The sequence below is a fragment of the Megalopta genalis genome, unplaced genomic scaffold (genome assembly GCF_051020955.1).
Source record: "Megalopta genalis isolate 19385.01 unplaced genomic scaffold, iyMegGena1_principal scaffold0250, whole genome shotgun sequence".
Classification (NCBI taxonomy): domain Eukaryota; kingdom Metazoa; phylum Arthropoda; class Insecta; order Hymenoptera; family Halictidae; genus Megalopta; species Megalopta genalis.
The window spans coordinates 1-24,715 of record NW_027476319.1 but is presented as its reverse complement, the minus strand read 5'-3'; the positions used below and the strand labels follow the sequence as shown (position 1 = coordinate 24,715).

The 24,715-nt window shown below is 33.4% G+C and overlaps 7 protein-coding genes across 10 annotated transcripts; 3 read left to right on the top strand and 4 right to left on the bottom strand.

Moving 5' to 3' along the window:
• Positions 1-1,504: 1,504 nt before the first annotated feature.
• LOC143262938 (ubiquitin carboxyl-terminal hydrolase-like) lies at positions 1,505-4,846 on the bottom strand. Of its 3 annotated transcripts, none has more exons than XR_013036553.1 (8): positions 4,722-4,846; positions 4,633-4,644; positions 4,300-4,428; positions 4,075-4,232; positions 3,863-4,004; positions 3,730-3,805; positions 2,989-3,643; positions 1,505-2,910 (listed from the first exon to the last, which is right to left on the bottom strand). XR_013036553.1 is itself a non-coding variant. In XM_076528308.1 (8 exons), exons 1-7 carry the CDS (start codon positions 4,755-4,757, stop codon positions 3,486-3,488), a joined length of 711 nt encoding a protein of 236 aa, XP_076384423.1. In that variant the 5' UTR covers positions 4,758-4,846; the 3' UTR covers positions 1,505-3,328; positions 3,443-3,485. The 3 variants fall into 3 exon arrangements, 2 of the variants coding, with proteins under 2 accessions (XP_076384423.1, XP_076384422.1); XM_076528308.1 differs by having other exon boundaries at positions 1,505-3,328; positions 3,443-3,643; XM_076528307.1 differs by having other exon boundaries at positions 1,505-3,643.
• On the top strand, positions 4,781-7,312 carry LOC143262937 (alpha-L-fucosidase-like). Of its 2 annotated transcripts, none has more exons than XM_076528305.1 (7): positions 4,781-4,903; positions 5,347-5,645; positions 5,727-5,978; positions 6,053-6,415; positions 6,497-6,715; positions 6,803-7,026; positions 7,125-7,312. In XM_076528305.1, the coding sequence occupies exons 1-7, from the start codon at positions 4,869-4,871 to the stop codon at positions 7,215-7,217; spliced, it is 1,485 nt and encodes a 494-aa protein (XP_076384420.1). In that variant the 5' UTR covers positions 4,781-4,868; the 3' UTR covers positions 7,218-7,312. The 2 variants fall into 2 exon arrangements, with proteins under 2 accessions (XP_076384420.1, XP_076384421.1); XM_076528306.1 differs by lacking the exon at positions 4,781-4,903 and adding an exon at positions 5,038-5,176.
• On the bottom strand, positions 7,231-9,783 carry LOC117221549 (Cytosolic non-specific dipeptidase 2). The gene is made up of 5 exons (XM_033472587.2): positions 9,477-9,783; positions 8,538-8,988; positions 8,038-8,466; positions 7,474-7,947; positions 7,231-7,401 (listed from the first exon to the last, which is right to left on the bottom strand). Exons 1-5 carry the CDS (start codon positions 9,515-9,517, stop codon positions 7,354-7,356), a joined length of 1,443 nt encoding a protein of 480 aa, XP_033328478.2. The 5' UTR covers positions 9,518-9,783; the 3' UTR covers positions 7,231-7,353.
• Positions 9,784-10,397: 614 nt separating this feature from the next.
• LOC143262939 (histone H2A-like) lies at positions 10,398-12,923 on the bottom strand. Its single transcript, XM_076528309.1, has 2 exons — positions 10,985-12,923; positions 10,398-10,915 (listed from the first exon to the last, which is right to left on the bottom strand). Exon 1 carries the CDS (start codon positions 12,854-12,856, stop codon positions 12,482-12,484), a length of 375 nt encoding a protein of 124 aa, XP_076384424.1. The 5' UTR covers positions 12,857-12,923; the 3' UTR covers positions 10,398-10,915; positions 10,985-12,481.
• A 1,003-nt stretch (positions 12,924-13,926) lies between these two features.
• LOC143262940 (histone H2B-like) lies at positions 13,927-14,654 on the top strand. Its single transcript, XM_076528310.1, has one exon. It carries the CDS (start codon positions 14,241-14,243, stop codon positions 14,610-14,612), a length of 372 nt encoding a protein of 123 aa, XP_076384425.1. The 5' UTR covers positions 13,927-14,240; the 3' UTR covers positions 14,613-14,654.
• Positions 14,655-15,376: 722 nt separating this feature from the next.
• Positions 15,377-22,078, bottom strand: LOC143262936 (nuclear pore complex protein Nup154-like). The gene is made up of 28 exons (XM_076528304.1): positions 22,000-22,078; positions 21,644-21,909; positions 21,409-21,551; positions 21,197-21,334; positions 21,030-21,126; positions 20,780-20,943; positions 20,564-20,709; positions 20,209-20,474; positions 19,885-20,135; positions 19,559-19,812; positions 19,308-19,481; positions 19,109-19,217; positions 18,788-18,999; positions 18,559-18,656; positions 18,283-18,475; positions 18,102-18,196; positions 17,939-18,035; positions 17,786-17,863; positions 17,514-17,710; positions 17,284-17,431; positions 16,975-17,207; positions 16,743-16,890; positions 16,577-16,669; positions 16,377-16,497; positions 16,190-16,294; positions 15,999-16,116; positions 15,792-15,914; positions 15,377-15,707 (listed from the first exon to the last, which is right to left on the bottom strand). The coding sequence occupies exons 3-28, from the start codon at positions 21,542-21,544 to the stop codon at positions 15,581-15,583; spliced, it is 3,921 nt and encodes a 1,306-aa protein (XP_076384419.1). The 5' UTR covers positions 21,545-21,551; positions 21,644-21,909; positions 22,000-22,078; the 3' UTR covers positions 15,377-15,580.
• Positions 22,079-22,353: 275 nt separating this feature from the next.
• On the top strand, positions 22,354-24,704 carry LOC117221554 (hemicentin-1; the record flags this gene model as incomplete). Its single annotated transcript, XM_076528303.1, has 11 exons — positions 22,354-22,402; positions 22,476-22,709; positions 22,781-22,947; positions 23,039-23,090; positions 23,169-23,348; positions 23,410-23,574; positions 23,660-23,830; positions 23,892-24,151; positions 24,213-24,419; positions 24,491-24,637; positions 24,696-24,704. Coding segments are annotated over exons 1-11 (1,641 nt in total), but the record flags the coding sequence as incomplete, so codon positions are not given.
• Between the last annotated feature and the right edge of the window lie 11 nt (positions 24,705-24,715).

Genomic DNA, 24,715 nt, shown 5'->3' with positions numbered 1-24,715 from the left:
ATATACTGCTGGGTTGGTAGAGAATATACTTTCTCTGAGCTCATGTAGAAGAGATGGGTTTGAATGTATCCATCCTTGGTTCCACTTATGCCAAATAGTTTTTGTTAAAAATTTCCCATTTCCATCCTCAAATGGGATTTCAATGTGTCTTAGGTCTATGTTTATTATTTCCTGGAACTTCAATATTGTGTTTACTTTCGCACAGGGTTATATTTTGGTGTCTGTAGAACTCGTTTTGCAAATCACTGGGAATAGAGTTGTATGTACACAAGCTGTTATTAATGTTAATTATTATATCCGCATATGTACATATATTATCAATATAATATAATATAATGTATATATATATAATATATATAATAATTATTATATCCACAGCTATTGTTAAACAATTAAAAATATCCGTCGGTTGTCGAACAATAACATTGTCAAATCAGAAGCCAAATTGTTCTGCGAAATGATTAAGAAAACAATGTAAAAATTTAATGCAAAACTATTTGTATATATTGCACTACATGTAACCCCACAACTGTTGTCCCATAAAAGGACGCTAATTGCTATTAAAGCAGATGCGACATTAAATAAAAATCACTTAATTAATTAAAAGAAAATTAAAAGAAAGAAAAAATGATCGAATCAACGGTTCGAAACGAACAAAAATTTCATCGGAAATCGCAGTAGAACGACGAATTCAGCTGAATCTAGACAAAACAAAAACGTACGAGACCACATTCCAAATATTATCTTTAATAATGCAGAACACAAGATTTTTAAGATATTATATCCTTTCTAAGATAATTGGTACATAACTGACAAATCCTACCAACGATCGGTATCGTTTCACACTGTACTTATAGTTAATTACAAACTAGAAGAACATAGCTGCAAGGATAATTATAGAGTTTATTTCCACGTCCCCTTTCTTCCCGTCATTACCGAGCGTCAGCGTTATGCAAGAAATCGCGAAATATATGTACGTAGTCAACAACGGGTCGCAAGCCTAGATTTCGGTTTTATTTTGCGTGTTTTGAAGCTACTATTTAGAGAGTGGTGCCAAGATACACGCTCTCAGAAGAGGATCGAAAATAACTGGGCCTTTTGCTACCTTCTGGTCACTGACCGACAAGTTTTGCGACCTCCGACAAATCGAGCTACTATAATTTCACTTTTCCAAGCAGTCTCCGTGATCGTGTAAACTGCCGTAAGGACGCCAGCGAACGAGGAAGCAATTGTTTCAGACGCGAGATCGACTTTCCGCGGCCGAACACTACTCCACGAGACGAAGCCTAAGATGTTGGAGGAACGCGTACAAAATAACCGTGTTATTTGCAGAAGCGTGTAAGCTACATTTCCAAGATTCCATTTGAATCGGACGAAATAGTAAAACAGCGGTGAACGCAATATTGTTAACTGTCATACGCGGTACTTTCGCTTGGTCGCACAGAATAGACGCGGTTTCCACTGTGATGTGAAGCAAACAAAAGGGAGAATCATTGTACACATGTTCTATACTCTAATTTATTGTTTCCCCAAGCTGTTTTTTCTTTTTTTTTGACACGTAGCTCATATCGTTTCAATGTTCGTATTTTCTTCTCTCGTTTAGCGCCGAAGCTGTTATAAAAACGTCTAAACTTAGCTGTGCGTGTAATATTTTAATTATAATGTGGATATGTCTCTCAGATCTCATCGACGCTTACTGAATAAATGTACCATCGCATGTTGCTCGATTGTGAAATAAATGCAATTCAGAAGCATAGAAAAGTATGTATCCGGAACTGAATTGTTTTACAAAGAAATTGTGATGAGAATTTGTAATTTCTAAAAATTAAAGGCCGATCATGGTACACGAAAAACACGGTTGATGCAAATGCTGATTGAAAATATTTTAAATGCACAATTAATACACAATCTTAGAAAGAAATAACAACGTTAAAAATACGAAACAAATCAGTCTAGAATACATCGAGAAATATTTATAAAAGTAATTAGAATTGCATTTTCACCGCTCGTTTGCCTTCAAAGAACATTTGTGAAAAACAACGGACGCGACATGTGAAGAGAATCGAATTTTTTAAAGCGATGGTTACAATTATAAAAACGTTAATCTAAATCTAACAAATACATAATCTGATACAATTTATATTGTAATATTTAAACGAAAGAAGCGCATTATGAGCCATAACGTTCATAACATTTTTTAATTCACATTCATAACATCGATTTAATTGACTAACACAAATGTTACACGTACTATCGACTGGTTGTTTCGCTTAACTATGGAATCAATTGTTTTAGAAACAGAATATAGCACTATTGATTTTAATTGTGAAAACCTCACTCAGGTATTCAAATACTTTACAGGTATTGATCCTCGAACAACACAGTACAGATATCAAAAACTCTTAGTTGAAACTAATGTAAAAATTCTTATACGTCGTTGTATCAATCATTCAGGATATACATATACAAATCTTACATTTAATTATCCGTTCGCCTTCTTTACATTGTTTTGTCGTCTTAAGTATTATTCGATTATTTAAACATCCGCTAGATTGTATAAATTTTTAAAAAAATACGCATTAAAAAACGTTGATCTGCAATTTTTGGAACATGTTACTTTCTACGTTTCTTTAACCTTATACATAAATTATCTTCAAACAAGGATGCAATACAAATACCTGCAAATACCTGCGTGTATTCCTATTTACCAATATATTTCTTATGATGTGATAACAAGCAAATATTAATAAATGCAATACCCAATGACTGTGTGTGTATATATAATGTAGAAAATAAATTTGAACATTTCTTGATAAATATGGGTTTAGGGAAACCACTTCCAATGATCTTGATCTTCACGTATCGACATACAATCAGGAATCAAAATATGTATACAGGTACCTCTCGTTTCTGAAAAAATTCTATTAGTATTTATATGTTTTACTTAAAAGAATATATCTATTCCTGTCGCTATAAAAGTGTTCTTACGGAAGATATATTGTAGAATTTCTTTTTATGTATTCTCATTGAAACTTAAAGGCAGAAGCTTTTTGAAAAAAGTTCTACAAGGACCGTTATAAATAGAACCTATTAAAAAGTTCGAGAACTTTTTCCATCCCTGCGTACAATACGTGATAACTGAAGGCCTCCTTCCTGAGAGTCCTTTAAAAGTCGTCGCTCGTTGTTAGTTAAAAACTTATTAACAAAAATATATTAATGCTACTACATTGTAATCTGCCTCGATATTGTATATGTATATATATGGCCTTGACCTTGACATGCGTTGCCAAAGCTGCTCTCCTGAGTGATCTCCAAAAGTTCTAACATTCTATATGTTGAAGTTTTAAAGAAATTTTGTAATTAATAATATCCAAATAGTACGAAATGAATGTTTATTCGAGACTTATTTTTAATAATTAATAACTTTTTAAGGAATATTTACCCGAATTTTTAAAAAATGAGTATAATGCATATTATATACAAAATTAAAATGACTCCGAATCATTGTTAGATAGGGCAACAACCGTAAAACACACTTCATCTGGATCACGTGCCATATAGTCTTTACAAACGCGAGCAGCATCTTCCAGTAACGTCTCTGAAGTAGTTGGACCATGAATAATAGGCCCAGGCTTACGTCCATCTAAAGATTGCGATATTCAATTATATAATTAGGACGTTTGAACAACGTTATTCAATTAATTTTCATTATGATTATAAAATATTCACCTAATTCATATAAAACGCCATTTTTTTGTACAAATGCTACAAAATGATGAAACACCGGTGCATCCTCGCTCGGTGCCTATAAAATATTCATTATCACATTTTTATAATCATTTGGTAAAAATAAATGTCATACTTCTGTTTGTCCTTCGTATGCCATTTCTTCATGTGTCTCACTGATTTCGTTCGACGACATTAAAAGTTTTCCACACTCTTCAGCAGAGAGACCTTTAGATTTATCTAAGAAATTTTTCAGGAAACCTTCCTTAAGGTTTATACTGTGAAAATAATAACATATAGTGTCCAATGTTAAACTTAGATTTTTTATGCTACAGATCATAAACTTACGTATCTAGATTATTTGCGACACTGTGAATTAATGCAATTGTACCGCATGCATTGTGAATATATTGTTTCATGTAATAAAGCAATGGATCTACTGGATCTGAAGCAGTGGTGCCTTGTTCTTTATCGACTTCTTCAGTATCCACTAATGTATTATCACCCTGTAAAGGTATTAGTGTGTAAATACTACAGCAAATTCTACACATGTATAACCACATAATTCCAAACCTTTTTTCTCAAAGGATAAAGTAAGATAATGGCAACAACCGGCTTTGGCACGAGTGCCAATAAATCTTGCTCTAGACCATAGACGTCAACAATGCTCCATTCTTTTGGTACACCTAGTTGATGCAAGAACTACAAATATATATATACCATTATTAAATTTTGAAAAGATATAAGCAATGACAAAGTCATTTCATGTATGTAAACACGTATCCTAATTTTAAAATGTGACGTGAACATTAATAACTCGTTAACGGGTATCTTAAATAATATTTACTGTACGTAACAGTTACTGTCGGAAGTTTCTATTAATAATTGAAAATCTAGATGATTTACCTTCGTCATAACCTAGAACAAAGTAAAAAAATATTTAAATTCTGTCACACGATTTATGTATTTGTAAGATTTTGTAAGGAAATTTTTACCTCAGGGTTAGACTCCAACGGTATCCAAAAAGACATGATAAAATTTCTATATTTCTTGTAAAACTGACAATAAACCGATAGGGAGTGGCGTTATAAATTCTAAGTTCAACTGACTACAATGTACATGTACATACCGGTACAATACATATGCACACGCATGTGATACCGGGACCGGAGTTTGCGTATGTATTATATGTTTAAAATTTTCATTTCATATTTTCGATGAATACGTTAATTGAAATGGATTCTGTCGTTTCATAAAAATACCCTTATGGTATCAAAATATACGTATAAACAGAATTCAATAATCAGTCCTATCGCCTGACAATCATGACAACTCGGCAAGTTTACCGAAGTCTTATCTCTTCGATACGTGAAAAACATACGTTAAAACGTTGCTTTTATTTTACTCAGAACAATTAAAAACAGAGCGATATTAAACTTCTACAATATATGTATGTACATATATAGGAATTTGTTACTGTTATAAGAATTTTATTTATAATATTTCATTTACAATATATTTCATAATACTTAAAATTTTTTAATATATAGTATATTTGTCCTGAATGCAATACCAATTTCAATATCTTTATAAATATTTATGCATTCTGTATATTTTCAGTATACATATAGTAAATGAAAAAATGGTTTCATGGATTTACATCCCATTGCTCTATGCTCTTTGCATATCATGTGGATCATCAGAAGAAGAATATGTCATAATATCGTCAAGTATAGAAAATGATGAAGTATTTCAGCATCAAAAATTGAAAGCAAATAAATATATTCCTACATGGGATAGTTTAGATAGCCGACCACTTCCAAATTGGTATGATGATGCAAAGTTTGGCATTTTTATTCATTGGGGAGTCTTCAGTGTTCCCAGTTTTGGTTCTGAATGGTTTTGGAATAATTGGCAAGGTAACATTACATTTCAGTAATTAAAACATTTAAACATCTTTTCTTTATTGCTTAACAAGTGATCCAATTTGCTATTTTCAGATGAACAGAATGGTACCAAGTACCGCGATTTTATGAAACAAAGATATCCACCAAACTTTACATATCAGGACTTTGCTCGTGATTTTACTGCAGAATTTTTTAATGCTACAGAATGGAGTGAATTATTTCAAGCTTCAGGTGCAAAATACGTGGTATTAACGAGTAAACATCATGAAGGATATACATTGTGGCCATCAAAATATTCCTTTAGTTGGAATTCTATGGATGTAGGACCACGAAGAAACCTTATAGGTATTATGATCTGTTTGTTATACTAGTATTATAGTACTATATACTTTTTAATCAACAACGCTTATTTATATTAGGCGAATTGTCAATGGCATTGCGAAATTCAACTAATTTGAAGTTTGGTCTTTATCATTCTTTATACGAATGGTACAATCCCCTTTATTTGCATGATAAAGGAAACCGTTTTACAACACAAATTTTTGTTAAACAAAAAATAATACCTGAATTAGAAGAGTTAATAGAAAATTACAGACCAGAAGTTTTATGGTCTGATGGAGATTGGGAAGCATCTGATACTTACTGGACATCAAAAGAATTTTTATCCTGGTTATACAATGAAAGTCCTGTAAAAGATACAGTTGTTGTTAATGATAGATGGGGTGCAAACATACCATGCCATCATGGTGATTTTTATACATGTACTGATAGATATAATCCAGGCAAGTATTATAATTTGTTATTTAAAGTATTTTTAATATGTTATTTTATCGTAAATCCTTATATATATTTCAAATCATTAGGTATACTTCAATCTCATAAATGGGAAAACTGCATGACTATTGATAAAAAATCTTGGGGTTTTCGTAGAAACGCTCGTTTAGCAGAATATTTAACATTACCCGAATTGGTAAAAGAACTGGTGGTTACTGTAAGTTGTGGAGGAAATTTATTAATGAATGTGGGTCCAACAAAAGATGGTACTATTTCTCCAATTTTTGAAGAGAGATTACGTGGAATGGGTATGACAACTGCTTTATGAATACTTCTTTTTTATTTCAATGATACTAAAATATTTTCATATAAATATTACACCTTATCCAAAATAGGTGATTGGTTAGCAATAAATGGAGAGGCTATTTATAATACTAAACCATGGAGTAAACAAAATGACACTTTGACGGGCAATGTTTGGTACACCCAAAGTAAAAATGAGAAATATATTTATGCACTAATACTAGATTGGCCAAAGGATGACCTATTGTCCTTGGGATCAGTTATAACGAATGTAAACACGCAAATTTTCTTACTTGGATCTGATGAGCCACTTAAAGTAAGTAATTTTAGTAGTCTGACGAAAAGTCTCACTAGTACATGTCTTTTATAAAAAGCATAATTTTTAATTAATATTGTATACATATTAAATTTTAGTGGAAGCAGAATGGTGGAAAATTAATTATATCTATATCATCAGAATTTCATAGAGGACAACCAGCCTGGGTGTTAAAAATAAAACAAAAGTAAATTATATCAATCATAGTTTTAGAAGTTCTTCTGTTTTATTATGAACAATATTTTGTATGGTTTATATACATTATATAAAAACGATTTTGCCATTATCCGTTCCCCTTAAAGTTATTGATTTTACGAGCTTCTTCAATTACTTAATTTGAGCTACTTCGTACAAATAAGCGCCAAGTAACTTTGTCTGGAACAAAAATAAACAATTATTATACGAAACATTTTTAAGAAAGCTATCGTTCATGAAAAGGATGCTTACTCCCTCGATGTAATTGCGGACATTCAATTTTTCATTTTGAGAATGAGCTCCGTCATCACCAGCACCAACTGGCAAAAGTAGTACATTTTTACCCGTTACTTCCTGGAATGTCAGAGTAACTGGGATCGAACCACCTTCTCGCGATAAGTCTGGCTCTACTTTATAAACATGTTTGGTAGCCTTGCGCCCAGCCACGTAATGTGGATGATCAGGATTTTCAGACCACGGTTTTCCAACATGACCCAAAATAACGTTCATTTTATTTGGACTACCTCTAAGAGCCCACATTTTATTCAAATATGTTGTTACTTTTTCAATAATTCCGTCAGCAGTCATATCTGGCACCAATCTTATTGAGAATTTGCCAATAACTTTTCTTGGAATGACAGTTTTTGCACCTGGTTCACTAAATGCACCTTCTATTCCATGAAGGGATAAACTGGGTTGCCTCCAACGATGAATCAAAAGCTGGATCTATTAATGCAACAAGACACATTAATGCTATATATATTATAACATTTGCACCAACATTTAATATCAAATTATTAAATTATAAAAACGTGCCTTATCTTCGTTATGAGCTAGTTTATTCGTACCAACATTTTTTTTGAATTCAGATACATCAAATTCTATTGTTTTATAATCATCCAATTCTTTTGCTGTGACCTTAGCCACTTCATCATAAATACCATCTATTAAGATTTTACCGTTAACATCAACCAATGTATTCATTAAATAAATTAAGTCAGCCATTGCTTCGTGCACAGTTCCACCAAATGTACCACTGTGTAAATCTTGACTGGCACATGTTACTTCAATGTTGATGTAACAGATACCTCTTAAGCCGTACGTAATACAAGGTTTTTTAGTGCCCAACCAATAATTATCAGATATGCAGACATAATCTACACCTTCTAAAAATGTATCTTTACGTGCCCACAATAGGTCATCCAAACCTTCGCTTCCAACTTCTTCCATACCTTCAAAGACAAACTGTAATCAAAATGGGATTAGTAATGAAAAATGACAGAGTTATTGGTAACAGTTTACAATAATGAAAATACCTTCAGATTTACAGGGATATTTGCTCCAATAGCTTTATAAGCTTGCAATGCATGTATCCAACAAAGCACAGGACCTTTGTCATCCGTACTTCCACGGCCATATAATTTTTGATCTTTCTCCACAAGAACAAATGGTTCAGTATCCCAACCATCTTTCTTCATTGCCGGTTGAACGTCTAAATGTCCATATAAAAGCACAGTCTTTTTCTTTGGATCTGATCCAAGAGTTCCTAACAATACTGGTGGCAGTGGTATTTGATCTCCATTTGGAAGAGTTTGTTTCCCTACATCTGCTAATTCCGTCGTAGCTCCAAGATCTTTTAGTCTAACTTCCGCCCATTTCATCATTCTAATTGTCTCATCTCTATGATCTGGCCATGCAGAAACCGATTTTATGGCCACTGCTTCACGCAGATTATTTATATATTCCGTTTTATGACTGTCGATGTAACTAGAAATTAAAAATAAAGAATTCAAATTTAAACATAAGACAAAACAGAATTTCATTGTTGAGTCGTTGTTTCATCGGTAGTGGATTAAATTTGAAGAAAACGTTTACGTTACATAAAAATAATACATATTGCTTAACCGTTCGAGACCCAAGCAGCGCGTTCGCGCTGTTTAGATTTTGTGTCGAGAAGTCCCAGAACATTTGAACGCTATGAAAATAACTGTGTGACGGTGCAATCACAGAGTCTGTCGAAGTAACGCGCTCAACTTTATTGATGCACGTACACCGAATAGCTGTTTTTTTTTTTTAATGTAAATAATACAACTAACACATTTTGTGTTTCATTGTTATCTTCTCAATAATTTAAATTGAACAAAACTTGAAATATAAGTACGCATATTAAGACAAGCGCTATCGCGCTGTTCGGCATATTTCGACCGTGTTTCTCCAATGACCCCTGTGACTCGAACGATTAAATAAATACATACCTGAACAAATTGTTCAAAGTTGATGGAAGTTCTGAAGCCATTTCTCTTTTCTTTGACCGGGTGTGGTCAATTTGTATAAAAGATTGTTCTACCAGCGATGTATTTAGCAATATGGAAATGTATTCTGCAAACGCAGAAATATAGACAATGGCTAATCTTATCACTCGTTCAAGAGGCGTACCCAACAACCTATCCTTCCGATAAAGCCAGGTATATATGTACAATTGTACACAATACACACGTATGTAATCAACTCTTTATTGGTGGATTTTGTATCTCGGCAGGAATGTACACCCTTCTGTACAGTAACCGGTCCTACTCTTGCGCAACTCCAGGCCACAACTTGATCCGTAAGCTCGGTTCGGTATAGAAATTTTCTTTGCTCTGATTAGTTCGCGATTCTCTGCTGAGACAGGATCCACTGTGGATTAAATGCTCAGTGAAATGGTGGGGATGTGCGCGCCACTTTAAAGAATAAGAAAAACGTGGTCTCATTACTAGGTCTCATTACTGTACTTATGTTACAACCGCAGGAGTGTTCCTTCAAATACAAATACATACATAACTACGTAAACGATATGAAATAACAATGTAAAATTTGTTCCTTCATCACAATGATTAAGTGAAATGTTTGTAAGTTTCCATTGTTCTATACATACTTTTGCCACCTGTTTATTGACATTATCGTACTTCCCTGCGAAAACGATGTTATTTTTGTTCACGTAAGTTGATAATTAACCCTAAGAATATTTATTGTACAATGCAACAGGGTTAGGGAAACACTCGTGAATATATACATATATGTTATTTTACTTTTTTTAAGTCTTAGATAGCAAGTAGAAAAGGTTGTAAAATTGAACATTAGACAAAGTTGATTTGTCTTCAAAGTTCATTGCTAATGATACTTGAACACATAACATGTAAATACGATGTCGTAATATTTATTACATACACAAAGTTGTAATATCACACTAAAAAAAATGTAATGCTATGATACTGAATTCAATTTATTGGTCATATTTTGTTTACATCTTCACATTGAAGACGAAGCTCCAGTTTTCAGTACAAGAGCTTGTAGCTCATTAATATCTTTTTCGAACCTAGAAAAAGGATGGTATATTATTGATTGTAATACAGTTTAAGAATTAATAGCTAGTACTGAACATTATACCTTTTGTGACAATCTTTAACAATACCAAAGGTATTCATGAAACCTTTAATATTATCATTAATAATTTGATAAGATTTGTTATGAGATTCAATTATATCTACAATAGACTTTAAAATGCCACAGCAGGATTTTATGATATCAGAAGATTGTTCCCATTCTTCGGGTGTCCTGGCAAGAGCTATATTCTCACAGCATAATATATCATATTGATGTAAAAGAATGTTTAGTTGAGATAGAGCATTTTCCACTTACTTAAAATTTTCATATTCTGTAATTAAATTGTCTCATACAGCTCCAAAATATTTTATTTACATAAATGTTTATCAACGTTACTTACTAATAGTATTTTTTATATTCAAGATTTGTAACTCTACGTAATTCTGTGAATTCTTAATTCGATGAATTATTGTTTTTTCTCTGATTTTTAATTGAAATAATTTCTGCTTATTTAAATCAAGTTCCTTGACCATTGTTGCTAGTTGCTTTATTATAGATCTTTCCATAAACTCCATCCTTTCGTTCAATATTGTTTCCAGCGTTAGTCTTGGTATATATTTGTCGCATACAAATTTAGTTTCTGCAAACTTCTGATCACTTCTAAGAATTCTGGATCAGGATAACAATAATCTAGCATATCTAGATCAATGAAGTAATATAAATGCTTCATATATTCTACATGTAGATACATTTTATTAAGAAATTTAAAAAAAAGAATGAAATTCTTTACCTCGTTCTGGGTCAATTTCGGGTAAGTTCCTCTTTATTCCTCTTCTTTTGTTATAATGTGCTAAAATTTTCTTATACATTTTTCAGTAAAAACAATTCTTTGTCTTCTACTGCAGTGTTTGCTATTGTTGTAATGTGTATATCAATACTATTGTTAGTAAGCACGTGTAATCAATGTACAGAAAATGTTAAAAAAAGGAATTTCAGATTGGAAATCACAGAAGAGTTTTGAATTCCGTATTACATCACCTCTAAATTACTTCTGCGAAACTGTTCGATCTTATTAACCCTCTACTGATGACAACACGTACATGTTGCTGTTCAAAATTTCAAAATAGCGCCATTCCACTTAGTAGCGAAACACTGAAACTACTAGGAATCTGATTTTCACTAATACATAATTTGAGCAGTTTGCTACTTCGTGAAATAGCGCTGTATGAAGGCTTGAGTCAGTGTTTCCATTTGCCAACGTCATAGTCCTAATAATGAAGAACAAATTTTCGAATCATCGTGAGCGTGAATTAAGCCTGGAGAATCGTACTTTAGTAATAGACATATTTTGCTTTGTAGAGAAATGTGAAGTCACTTCGAGAAATCCCGACCAATACAATTCGAAGAGAAATAATTTAATTATGACAAATTCTTCGAAGCAATATTTCAATAACTATAATCCCGTGAAGATTTTTAAACCGATAAGAGCTTCATATTTTACGTAAAAACAATTCGTATCCTAAGCGTGATACCTCGCCTATGCTAACATTTTGAGCATTTTTCCCGATGTGTAGTGACGCTATTTTTATACTTTAATCGACAAATAATTCGTATAAAAATTTAAATTGTATCTTACAGCAAAAGTATTCAAGTACGCTGAACAAACCAAACTCTACCGTATTATCTGAGAAAAGCAAATACACCGATACCAAGTTCTACATTCTGTTTTGCCATAAACATTTTTCAGAGAGAATCGACTATAAAATATTAGAATATTTGTAAAGAGACTTAATAGATTCCTAATAAAAAGATAGGATTGAATAAGTTGCCAGCGTTTTAAGACATCTTGTGGCCCTGAAAAGGGCCAATTTTGTTTTTCGGTTGAGCTCCAATACGTTTATGCCTTCTTCTCGGTCTTTTTCGGCAAAAGTACTGCTTGGATGTTCGGAAGGACACCTCCTTGAGCGATGGTAACGCCGGACAAAAGTTTGTTCAGCTCTTCGTCGTTTCTGATTGCAAGTTGTAAATGTCGCGGAATAATTCTGGTCTTCTTGTTGTCACGCGCCGCGTTTCCCGCCAATTCCAGAACCTCAGCGGCCAAATACTCCATAACGGCAGCCAAGTAAACGGGAGCCCCGGCGCCAACTCTTTCTGCGTAGTTTCCTTTTCTCAGAAGCCTGTGGATACGGCCCACAGGGAATTGCAGTCCAGCCCTATTGGAGCGGGATTTCGCCTTCGCTTTAGCTTTTCCACCTTTGCCACGGCCAGACATTTTTCAGCGGTGTCGTTGAATCTCGAAGAAACAAAGTAACAGCACTCTTAACCCGTTCGCCTCGACGATCGGAACAATTTTAATTTTTTGATGGCAACGTGCTTCCTATTTATACTCTTTCTCGGACCCGTGCTCCGACCAATGGGCGACGCGCTTGATTCTGATTGGCGCGAACCGTACAGATGGTCTGCTGCCAGATGCAGGATCATTCTTTTGCACACGAGCTGTGCATTGCATATTATATGCACATTCTTTTGTATTAATCAATTATATTTTATTGTATTAATTTAATGACAACGTACTTAAATGATTTATTTCTTCTCAAACTTTCAGATTATAGGGAAAATTGAAATGTATTCTTGACAAATTATGATTATGAATAAAATACGCTAACGATAATTAAAATATTAAATATTATGAAACTGAGAATAATATAACTAACAATAGATTCACAATAGTACATAGGATGGAAGGACCAGTGAATAGGTGATCGAACCGGGAAACAGGGTTCAGTGATTAAATAAAAAATGTTCTACGATAGAGAATATATTCTAAAAGATTGTTTCGCGCCAAAGCGCAGATACAGACAGATTCTGTCTCCGGTCTTTTCGACGTGGAAAAATGTTTTTGGAAAAAGTAGGAAAGTCTCAAGTGGACCTGTCCAAAGCGCATCCTCGCATTTCGTTCCGCCTAAGCGAAAAAATATAACATATTATAACATAACCTCGGCGGGCATCCCGAAGAGGGTAAGTGTTAGAGAACGTCAAATTGCTTACATTACAAATATCGTAAAATATTGAACGATATAGCCTAAACCTGAATCCGACTTGTAAAAGTTTGTATATTTTAATGCAATTTATATTATCAGTATGTACCAGAGAGAGTTTTGACGTATTCCAATATTTAAAAAAATAAATAAATTTTGTATCCTATTATTTTATAGTGATACTGTTTATCGTCTTTCATATATGTATGTATATAAATAAATAAAACGTTAATATTACTAACTCTCTCTCTCTGTATCTATTTAAAGGAAGGGAATTACATTTTGATAATGTATTATTTCATTGCAATTTGAACAGGATATGATTGGATATCGTAAAGCTGAAATTTAGAAATTGAATGCACATTAGCCTGTATACGTGTCTGGACGTGTTCTACGAAATCAATCCCATTGTCCGAAGGTAACGGTAGCACCGCTCCGCCGCACCAATGAGGTGCCAGGAACGCCAGCTGCGTTCTGATTGGTGCGCTGGAAGGGCCCCGTTTTCGTTATATAAAGACCGCGTTTGGCGGGGAACGCTCATTCTCTGTTCTGCAGTCGTCGATTGTAGTGAACTCTCTCGTTTGAATTTCTGATTCATAAGTACACCGTGACGTCATTATGCCGCCAAAAGTAAGTGGGAAAGCTGTGAAGAAAGCCGGCAAGGCTCAGAAGAATATCAACAAGGCTGACAAAAAGAAGAAAAGGAAGAGGAAGGAAAGCTACGCTATTTACATCTATAAAGTATTGAAACAAGTACACCCTGACACCGGTGTCTCCAGTAAGGCGATGAGCATCATGAACAGTTTTGTTAACGATGTGTTTGAACGCATCGCCGCCGAAGCATCCAGACTGGCTCATTATAACAAACGCTCGACCATCACCTCCCGGGAAATTCAGACCGCGGTCAGGCTTTTACTCCCTGGTGAGTTGGCTAAGCACGCCGTCAGCGAGGGTACCAAGGCAGTCACTAAATACACCAGCTCGAAATAAGCAAAATTATTTTGCTGCAACAACAATCGGTCCTTTTCAGGACCAACAAATATTCATACGTTGGAACTACATCCTCTAACAACTAACTGATACGACTCGTTTTAACAATTGTGTACAAATTATGCAGAAAGTAATTTATCGTTTTTAATAAGACTTAATGATAGAAGTATTGACATTAACTACATCCTCTAACAACTAACTGATACGACTCGTTTTAACAACAATTGTGTGAAAATTGTGCAGAAAGTAATTTATCCTTTTTAACCGTTTGGCTGCTGACGTATTTTTTCGGACATATGCCAAAACTGCGGCACTGATTGCGCGTGTATGGGAAAATATGTAAAACACTTTTCATACAATAAACTCATTTGTATCGCTTTGCAACAAAAATTGAAAAATACCACTTATTTACATAAATTTGTTTTAATTAATTTTGCGAATAGAATTGGTAATAAGCACAAATTCTAGTGATTTAGAGCAGCGTTATTACGCTCTTCGCAGTCTTGGCATAAAAAAAAACAGGAGCGCTATTGCGCTCCTCGCATTTTTGGCACAACATAAGAACAGCGCAATAGCGCTCCTCAGCAGTCAAACGGTTAATAAGACTTAATGATAGAAGTATTGACATTGAATAGTATTATATCTATTCTATAAATTTAATATAAAACGAAGATTCTATACGAAGTGACTTTCTGTAATATGCGTAAAAATTCTTTGTCTTATAAAATATTTCACTGAATTAAAAAGGTTGAACCATGTTGCAATTCACGTATACGACGATTTTATTATGAAACGAACGAACTCCTGTGTACAATGTAAAAAATACTAGAACAAATGCAATTTCGCTTATTTACATTTTGCTTTACTTAATGTCAAAGATCTCTCCATAGAATAACTTGATCCGTTCTGTTTCATCGATTTATACAATTTTATAAAACATCGTTTGCTCGACGAATTGCCGATAATTTTTACATACGATTTAAAACGCTCTGAATCGATCTGAGTTCCGTTATCAATTTTTGTCCATGAGGTTGATTGTATAGGGTGGTCAAGCATTTCGAGATTACATCTTGACACTTTGTGATGATTTTTCGCCTATAATAATGGCAATTACTTAATGATCGTGTAACGTAATATAAATAGGAGTAACTATCAAAATGTAACAAAGAGTTAGTTTACCTGATCAAGTTGTTTGTTATATTAGAATGTTGAATGAAATAGTTAACCAAATTTGCAGTTGACTGTATTAGATGGAACTCGTTTCCTTCATTTAACCAGGTTCGAGTGTCCTTTCCAATCATTCTAACAGATAAACGAAAATGAAACGAAAATTGTTTAAAATGTGAGTCAATAATATATTTACTTTCTAATATAAACAGGACTTACTTGTAAATATCCAGAAGATCTTCCATTGAAATTCCTAGTTGTAGGAATCCAGATATGATCCTGGCATTTGATACGTTCAATTTACATGCTTTTATTTCTAACTGCTTTATTAGGAAATCTAATAAATTGTTAAACCAACGTTAATAATTGTGTCTTTTTAAAAAAAATTAAATACAAAAATTCATAATTACCAACTGGGAAACAATGCGGAGATCCGGAATACTCCTCTCCAAGAGATATAATTTTGCTCATTAAAATTGCCATTTTGTCTTCTGCATTAGATGCATCTTTTAATTCTACAAAATAGATAATTGCAATAACTTTTTTGTTTCGTTTAATGTACTAAAATGATATAGACACGCAATATGCAATGAATACCATTGTTGATGATATTGGTCCAAATTTCTTGAATCAGCATTGCATCTTGATGACCGGAGCAATTAATTATGGCCAATTTGCATTCCCATAATTGTAGAGAATCCGCATACTTTTCATACAGCTATGATTGTCAGAAATCAGTAATAAATGCGAAGTAAAGATTTTAAGGATAAGATTACACAGAAAAAATTGCAATGTACCTTCGTGATATCGAGTAATGAATAATTTAATGCTCTAAATGTCTCTTCGTTCAGTCGATCCGTCAAGTGCTGATTATAAACCGTATCTAATATCTGTAACATAATAGAAATGTATTCTTCCGAATAAGTCTGTCTTAATAGCAACTTTATATCTAACAATTTTTACCTGCTGTTGTATTCGCGCCACTTCCACCTTGTCTTCTAATTCGCGCAAGAAAACTCCAAGATATGGAGCATATCCAGCCTGATCACTTCTCATGCAAACAACTGCACGAGCTAAGTATTCGACCCTTTGTGCCAATGGTATATTAGATCTGCACAAAGAATCGCATACTATACGTTAATAATAACGCTTAGGTTTCTACTGTTCTATACACGAGCTACAGAGTAGTACATACTCTTTAGATGCCAGAGAGTCCAGGATCTTGGCCGCGGCGGCATGATTTTTATTTCTCTCGTAAAACTGCCAGAGCAAGTCGGGTGCATTGACACGCGTCAGATAAGCTTCCAACGATGGAGCTGCAAGCGCCACCAATTCCCCATGGAGCCTCTGTTGTATCATCCAAGCGTACACTGAAACGTGGAGGGTTTCGCATGGAGAATGCAACGCGTCATTTATGATGTCGTGCAACTGAAACATATGAAGATATTAATAAAAGGAAAATTCAGCAGTCGTTTCCCTCAAATGTTAAAGAATCACGGCTTACTATTTTTTTCGCTGGAGCAACGGCCACTGCTGAAGCATTTGGAGAAAGAGGTCCTGGTTTCTTCGGTATGGTGGGCGTTAATGGATTTGAAATACTTTGATTATGGAGATGATCCAATAACGTAATAAATTCTTTATAAATCTCCATCCTGTGTATTGAATAAAAATCACGTTGATTATGTGCGTGTTGTTACGGCGACAATAAAATTATTTTTGTTTAATAGTAAATACCTCTTCATGTAAGCGAATCGACCTTCTTGGTCTTCGTTTGGTTCGTTGTTTTTGTAATAGTGTAACGCGGCGTTATTAGGGTCCACTCTGTCTGCACAGCAGAGACATAGCTCAAGCACACCCGTATAAAATTGACACGCGATGAATTGTTGGCAAACGGCGCTTAAATTTAATCTAGGCGCCACTTCCTTGCACAGCTACCGGACACAAAAAGAAAAAGAAAATAACATACACAATGCATACAATATACACAGATATAAATTGTTGTTTACCTTCAAAGCAGATTGCAAATAACACTCTTTCTCTTCGGGGTTTGTACAACTTTTCGCTTTCAAAATGATTTCGTTAGCCTGTAATTTATCGAGTTCATAAAATTACGATCACATTCTTATTAATTGTAACTTGAGAACTTCGTTCTTCTATACCTTAGAACAAACTGCATCTTCGCTTCGGTATAAATTGGGACAAACTTCTCGCAACCTTTGACTAACAATATCAACGGACGCATTGTCTCCGAGATAACTGTTAGAGATATTAATAAAAGTTAGCAAGAAAAATATATTTTTACGTTACATTTAATCTACTTACCTGTCGATAAGGTGAATAATTAATAACGAAGAAATTTCGTGTCCAATAAGGATCAGATCTCTGAAGGTGGCCGTAGAAAACTGATTAATTTGGTCCTACAAATAAAATTCCAAAACATAAATACTATTCATTAACTATACATTAAAAAGTATATAATAATGGATTAAGTTGGCAATTTAACCTTTGATAAACAATTGACAATGTTATTTAAATGGTTTTCACATAAGATCTTCCAAAGTTCTAGGACTTCGCAAGCATGAATAATGAAAATTTTTAATGCTGCTAAAGAATTTCTTTCCTCAACTATCGGTTCTTGGAAATGACTAGATACAGTCGCTTCAAATCCATCGGTTATATTTCTGCTGGTATTAGGTCTGGAAGAAATATGCTCTAATCCAGGAACGTTAACTTAAAAATTATTAACGATAGAATTCAAACTAACATGCACGATACATACTGTTTAGTAATATGAGTGTTTTTGTTGAGGAATGACCTTAATGCTTGCAAAAGTCCTAAAATCCAACTGATTTGTCTTGCTGGAATAGTACTAGAGATCTGAAATGATTAAATAATGATTAAATGATACGTAACGCCGTAAGGACATAAGCTAATCATTCGTTTTTGAATTTATTTAATATTAACATTACGAGCAATTATATTCGTTGTTGCAGTTGTTGTCACTTTACCTCAATCTTGTTATTTATAGTTTCTTGTTTAATACAACGCATGCTCCACACAGGGCGAAGTATTCTCCCCACGTACAAATATAAGCCATTGTGCTTCGCGGAGAAATGTTGCAATGGAATGTCTGTATTAAGTCCTGCAGGCACATGTGGCCGAAAACCTTGATATCTCATATCATAATTAGGAACTCTGGGTGTCGATGTGCGTATGTCCACTACGAAGTTTATACATTTTATAGTAACGAAGAGAAAATGTAAGATTTATATATTATTATTATATATATTATATATATTTATTATTATATATTTATATTATAAACGTACCTGTATTCATATTAGCGAAACTGCCATGTACATCAATTCCAGGTCCAACTCCGGTTACCACCCTGTGACTACCATACAAGAAGAATGCTCTCGTTGCCCATTCCGCTAACTATACATTATAAAATAGCATCGAGTGTTTTTATTTAATGTAAAATGATATCAAATTCAATCATATATTCGAATCTTTAAATCGAATTACCTCAGCATTCTGAGAACTTTCAAGCGTGGCTAAAATGAGGCAGGTGGCGCACGCCTGATCCAACGATTGCGATTGAAAGTATGCTCGAACCGCTTCTGTATCCGGTCCACGTTGTTCCAAAAGAAGTTGCTTCAAAATATCTACAGGACGAACTTGCACGAAAATAATTGCGCCCTGTACATGTTAAAAAATATAAATAGCAAACAGATTGAATTATCGGATTAATTCAAAAACATTTATCCACTTTATACCTGAGATGTTAAGAAGATAAACTTTCTCGGAGCTTCCATGTGCTGCCTCACGAGAAGGGGCGGCTCCCCTTGGGAGCTACTTTGCTTCTCGATCCGAATAGCTGGTTCAACAAGGATTTCTGACATCGCCCACACTGGACTATCAAGAGACAGAGGACTTTGAGTTTCGGCTAAATAATTTGTAAATGGATAAGCATCATTACTTAAGCACAAAGCTGTTTCTGTATCCCCATCGCATACGAGAATCAGTGTTCCTGCAATAAAAATGTTGTATTTTATTTATTATGTTCATTTAGACGTTTATACGGACAGTTTTATCACAGTACCTTTTCTGTAATGTGCCATTTGAACTTTCCTGGGTCTCATTACAGTAGCATTAGCAGCATATCCTGGTGGTAATCTAACGTGTATTAATTGCAGGCCTTGGGGTCTACTTGTCGGATTAGTCACGGAAGTACAACTAAAGTAAAATCGTGTTCCCGTAGCTGCAACTACAACTAAATTTAAGTGCACTGATTCGGATTCTGTTATAGCAGATATGCTCACCAATGGTCGGAAGTTATTGCTATCAAGAGTTCTAAAATATACAAATAAAACTGTTTAGTTTACTTCTAATATGTATGTTGCACAACTTATCATTATGTACATACTTAACAACGTGAACGGCATTTTGTACTAAAGAAGCCTGTGACAAAGACGCAACTTTGGATGCGCCATCGTTATCAATATCCCAAACTGTAATTGTTCCTTTGTCACCAAGAGTGTATAAAATATTACGTGAATCGTCCACAGAGATTTGTATTATTGTTTCTTCTTCTGATAAAGCTATAGTGATAAAGGATGGCACTAAGAATGATAGTGGACCCTCTGAATGATTAATTTTCTTACAACGTTTTCCAAACCAACTTATTTGTGCCTGTACAATGAATAATTTGATCAATATGTAATTAATTGTTGCACTACTCTTATTCATTGTAACCTTTACATTCATTTAAATATTTATACCTGATAATATATTTCATACAAAGAACCATTTCTACCACCAAGGAAAATTCTGCCACTGTTGCTGTTTGCAATTACTGTAATTCCTATACCATCTGTTGTCACTGTGAAGATTGGTTCAGGAACCAACTGCATTTCAGGCGATGTTCCTGTAGAAGAGTCAGAGACAATAAATAATAAAACAGAAAGAGTTTTAAAATAATGAAGAATCTGTAATACCTTCAGAATGTTCTGTTAATATTACTCCCAGAATAGTTATCTCCACCATAGTTGTAAGGACCAATAAATATTTTACATGAGGCCGAAACACGCCTGGTTTAGGTTTAACCAAACCCACACTTACTATAGTCTCGTTTAACCCATCAAAATATGCAACATCGGTCCTAAAAAAACATTATGCTAACAATTTGTTATTTCATATTTGTGTAGAATATACACAAATGTGTATATATATAAAAATAAGACTTACTCATTTTCATATGACCAAACATATATGTCGCTATCAATTGTAAGCCAAGCTTTTGAAATTTCTGTAAACAAGCCCATCATACAATGACATTGAACATCTAAATAAATATTGAGGAATATAACATTATACAAAAAAAAATAAAAATGTTTAAACATTTTGAAGGATACGATCGAAGTGTTCCATTACTTCAGATGGTAATGAAATTTTGCTGTGCAATTTCATTTGATTTATGTTAGAAAAACACATTGACATTCCATGTAAGTTGGGATAATCGTTGTCATCAAGTCCACTAACAGTCGGTCCACCTATGAAATAAAATATATATATATTTTATTTGGAAACAAAAATATGTGATAAAACTATTAATAATATAAATTACCTTGTACATTATATCTCATGAGATTAATTAAAGAAGGAAAATTGCTATCTGCTGTAATATGAGCATCTACAACTTTTCCTGCCATTTCCAGAGCATCTAAATGTATTTTAAGTGGTTCCATTTCTGTGAGAGTCATGTTTACACTAAATAAAAAGAGAAATATATTTGAGAAATTTGTATTTTTGTCTTATAATGATGAAATAACTTACATTCGATATAATATGTATACACATACCTGAATTCTATTTAATTTCTAATGTATACTGGTCTCAAAACAAACTTACAATATAAGTACAAAATAAATATCTTCTGTTGATAATATACAACAACCAGGAAATGAAGAAACTAAATAAGTTTCTTACACAATTATTCTTAATTTAGTAACTAGCTGTTTCATTTCTATTTATAACGAATTATTAATGACACTAACTTTTTAAATTTTTCACTGTAATACCGTAGTTGAAGGTTAGTTTTATTTATGTCAGTAAAACTCGAACAATACTGAAAACCACGCAATAGCATGAACAATTTTTTAAATATAATAACAGTAAACAAATTAAAATGTATATGATCGTAATATAAAACACTTACAAAAATGTATTACAACTGTTTTAATGCTATCGGCGCGACAAAAAGTTTCACTCACGAGGTTCGCGCTTCTCGCGCCAATATGTACATGTATGTACACATTGTACAATATATTAGGCATGCGTAGTATTCATTAATTTCATTGGTCTTAATTTATCTTATAGATAATGGTGTACTTATGATTTGAATTCAAAAAGTGGTGGTTTGGATGCTTATCTTTAAATGTGACAGGTATACCGTTAAAGCATTATAAATTACAACAACGAAATTAATTTATTGTTACTATTATTCGATATCGATAGGTTCATTCGTATTTCGAGTTATGCACGTTCATTTATTTAATGATATGTACCAATAATGGATATTTCAATATTTTTCCTTTCATTAAGTTCTTTTACTGTTGCCGGTATTACTAATAGTTCTTTAATGTTGCTGTATTATTGTAATGCTTCAACAATATTGAAATAATTTTATCGTAGGAGACATATCGAACACTGTACAAAATCTTTATTGCGAGCTTGGATTAAAAAATGACAATTTATGTCCCATCGATGGTAGTTGGACTCGTTGGAGTTTATGGAGTTCTTGTTCCAGAAAATGTGGCTACAAAGGCAAGAGAAGTAGACATCGTACATGTAATAATCCATCACCTTCGAATAATGGTAGTCCCTGTGTTGGTCCTAATTATCAAATTGAAACTTGTCAAATTATTGGTAATTATGTACAAAAAAACACTACAAATCTTTTCAGTTCTTTGGCATAGTTTATTTAAAGGTGTTTTTAGGATGTACGATGAAGGATTACGAAGATGTTGTATATAATCATCCGATACGCATAGAAGAAATGAAAGTTGTTCAGCGAATACATAAAAAGTTGCCTGCTCTAATTGAATTATGTTTTTCTGTTGATTGTATGTATTTCATTGTCAAGAAAATTCTTGGGAGCAATGCAGTAAGAAATGAAACTACATTCTTTATATTATCACGACAATATAAATATTTTAAAAGAATATTTAACAATATTATTAAATGTTTTCATGAAGATGCAATATTGGAATGCAATGAACTGTGTTAAATACGATGTTGGATGTCCAAGTAAATGAACATATGTTAAATAGGGATGAACTATCATTGTATTATACATGAACGATATTATATGTAATTTCTATGTAGACCCTGGAGGCTGGAGTACTTGGGGGGTATGGTCACCATGCACTGCAGCATGTGGAAGAGGTAAAAAATATCGAACAAGAATTTGTAACAGTCCAGTTCCTTCGCATCTTGAATTAATGTGCAACAATTCAGCCTTGGAAATGGACAGCTGCGTGGGATTTAATTGCAAAAAGCACTCAAGTACATTGAATGGACTTTAGGGATAACATAAACATTTTGCTATTAACTGATATCTTAATAGTGGGAACTTGGACTAATTGGAGCAACTGGAACACATGCAGTGTACAATGTGGCAATGGTATTAAAATAAGAAAACGATCATGCTTAAAAATGCAAAATGCACAGGAAACATCATGTAAAGGTCCAATTAAGGAGATAAATGCTTGTGCGATCAGCAACTGTTCAAGTAAAAACTACAAAGCATAATGTATAAAAATGAGATTAAAAAAAAAAATTTTTTTCTATAAAATTGTGGATTCTTTTTTTATTAGTAAATGGACGATGGTCAGCATGGACACATTGGACACCATGTTCATCAAATTGTGGTATAGGTACACAGTTCAGAAATCGCATGTGTAACAATCCATCTCCAAGTGGTAATGGTGATCCATGTTCTGGTTCTGCTTCTGAAGTTCGCCAATGTTTCAGTAAACCATGCATTGGTATGCATACTGTTAATCAAAATGATATTGTTAGATGCAATAAAACAATTTTAATTTACAGTTAAATCGCACGAAGTAGCGCATTTTATGGAGAAAAGTAGTCTTCTGTATTCAACAAATGGAAGACCTTCACGTTTGCTTCATATGTATTTAAGATTTTTACCATTGACACCGTTTGGTGTGCTCATTCATCGATATGAAAATAATTGCCGAGAATTATCCTGCAATTATGTTAAATTATCGTTGCATAACGGAAAAGTAGTACTCGTGTCTCAAATATCTGGTTGTACAATGGGCTTAGTTCACGAAGATAAAATAGAAGTACGTCAGAGATGTTTTTCTATTATTTAATATTTTATAATTTATATAAGATTTTGTATAGATTGGAGAATGGCATGTAGTGTTTGCAGTAATATGTGGATCACGCGGTATTTTACGTGTTAACAATGGTTTACACAAAGCTACTACTTTTTCATGTATTCCGACATCGTATAATTTGGATCATATTATGAAAGTTGGAGAAGTATTTCAAGGTCAAATTCAAGAAATAATTATTAACTTCGAATCTATCCTACTTTCTATACCAAAGGTGTAGTAATTATCGTTGGCGGATTATATCTTGAATAATTTAATATTTTTAAAATATACAATGTAATTTAGGATAAACACGATCGAAAGCATAAAATTGTTCCTTCGAATATTATTAACGTACAATATTCATTGGGAGATGACGAGGAAGCTTTCATATCTGTTGGTTTAACAGAATCGGTTACAGTTCCATGCCCAAAGGATATGGAATCTTGGCAAGTAAGGACAATTTCGTAAAGTTTAGCTTAAGTAATAATGCTTAAATACTGTAATGCAGATCACAATGGCGATAAAAGT

Excerpts from the sequence above, each read along its gene's own strand:
- LOC143262938 (XM_076528307.1), bottom strand. The coding sequence starts at position 4,757 with ATGTCTTTTTGGATACCGTTGGAGTCTAACCCTGAG. Across the intron at positions 4,233-4,299 it reads TTTATCCTTTGAGAAAAAAG|GGTGATAATACATTAGTGGA; the intron begins GTTTGGAATTAT and ends ATACCTTTACAG. Across the intron at positions 3,806-3,862 it reads CATACGAAGGACAAACAGAA|GCACCGAGCGAGGATGCACC; the intron begins GTATGACATTTA and ends AATATTTTATAG.
- LOC143262937 (XM_076528305.1), top strand. The coding sequence starts at position 4,869 with ATGCACACGCATGTGATACCGGGACCGGAGTTTGC. Across the intron at positions 5,979-6,052 it reads ACCACGAAGAAACCTTATAG|GCGAATTGTCAATGGCATTG; the intron begins GTATTATGATCT and ends TATTTATATTAG. Across the intron at positions 6,416-6,496 it reads TACTGATAGATATAATCCAG|GTATACTTCAATCTCATAAA; the intron begins GCAAGTATTATA and ends TCAAATCATTAG.
- LOC117221549 (XM_033472587.2), bottom strand. The coding sequence starts at position 9,517 with ATGGCTTCAGAACTTCCATCAACTTTGAACAATTTGTTCAG. Across the intron at positions 8,467-8,537 it reads ATATCCCTGTAAATCTGAAG|TTTGTCTTTGAAGGTATGGA; the intron begins GTATTTTCATTA and ends TTTTGATTACAG. Across the intron at positions 7,402-7,473 it reads TCCGCAATTACATCGAGGGA|ACAAAGTTACTTGGCGCTTA; the intron begins GTAAGCATCCTT and ends TTTTTGTTCCAG.
- LOC143262939 (XM_076528309.1), bottom strand. The coding sequence starts at position 12,856 with ATGTCTGGCCGTGGCAAAGGTGGAAAAGCTAAAGCGAAGGCGAAATCC.
- LOC143262940 (XM_076528310.1), top strand. The coding sequence starts at position 14,241 with ATGCCGCCAAAAGTAAGTGGGAAAGCTGTGAAGAAAGCCGGCAAGGCT.
- LOC143262936 (XM_076528304.1), bottom strand. The coding sequence starts at position 21,544 with ATGACTCTCACAGAAATGGAACCACTTAAAATACATTTAGATGCTCTG. Across the intron at positions 20,944-21,029 it reads GTTTGGTCATATGAAAATGA|GACCGATGTTGCATATTTTG; the intron begins GTAAGTCTTATT and ends ATGTTTTTTTAG. Across the intron at positions 17,711-17,785 it reads ATTTGCAATCTGCTTTGAAG|CTGTGCAAGGAAGTGGCGCC; the intron begins GTAAACAACAAT and ends TGTGTCCGGTAG.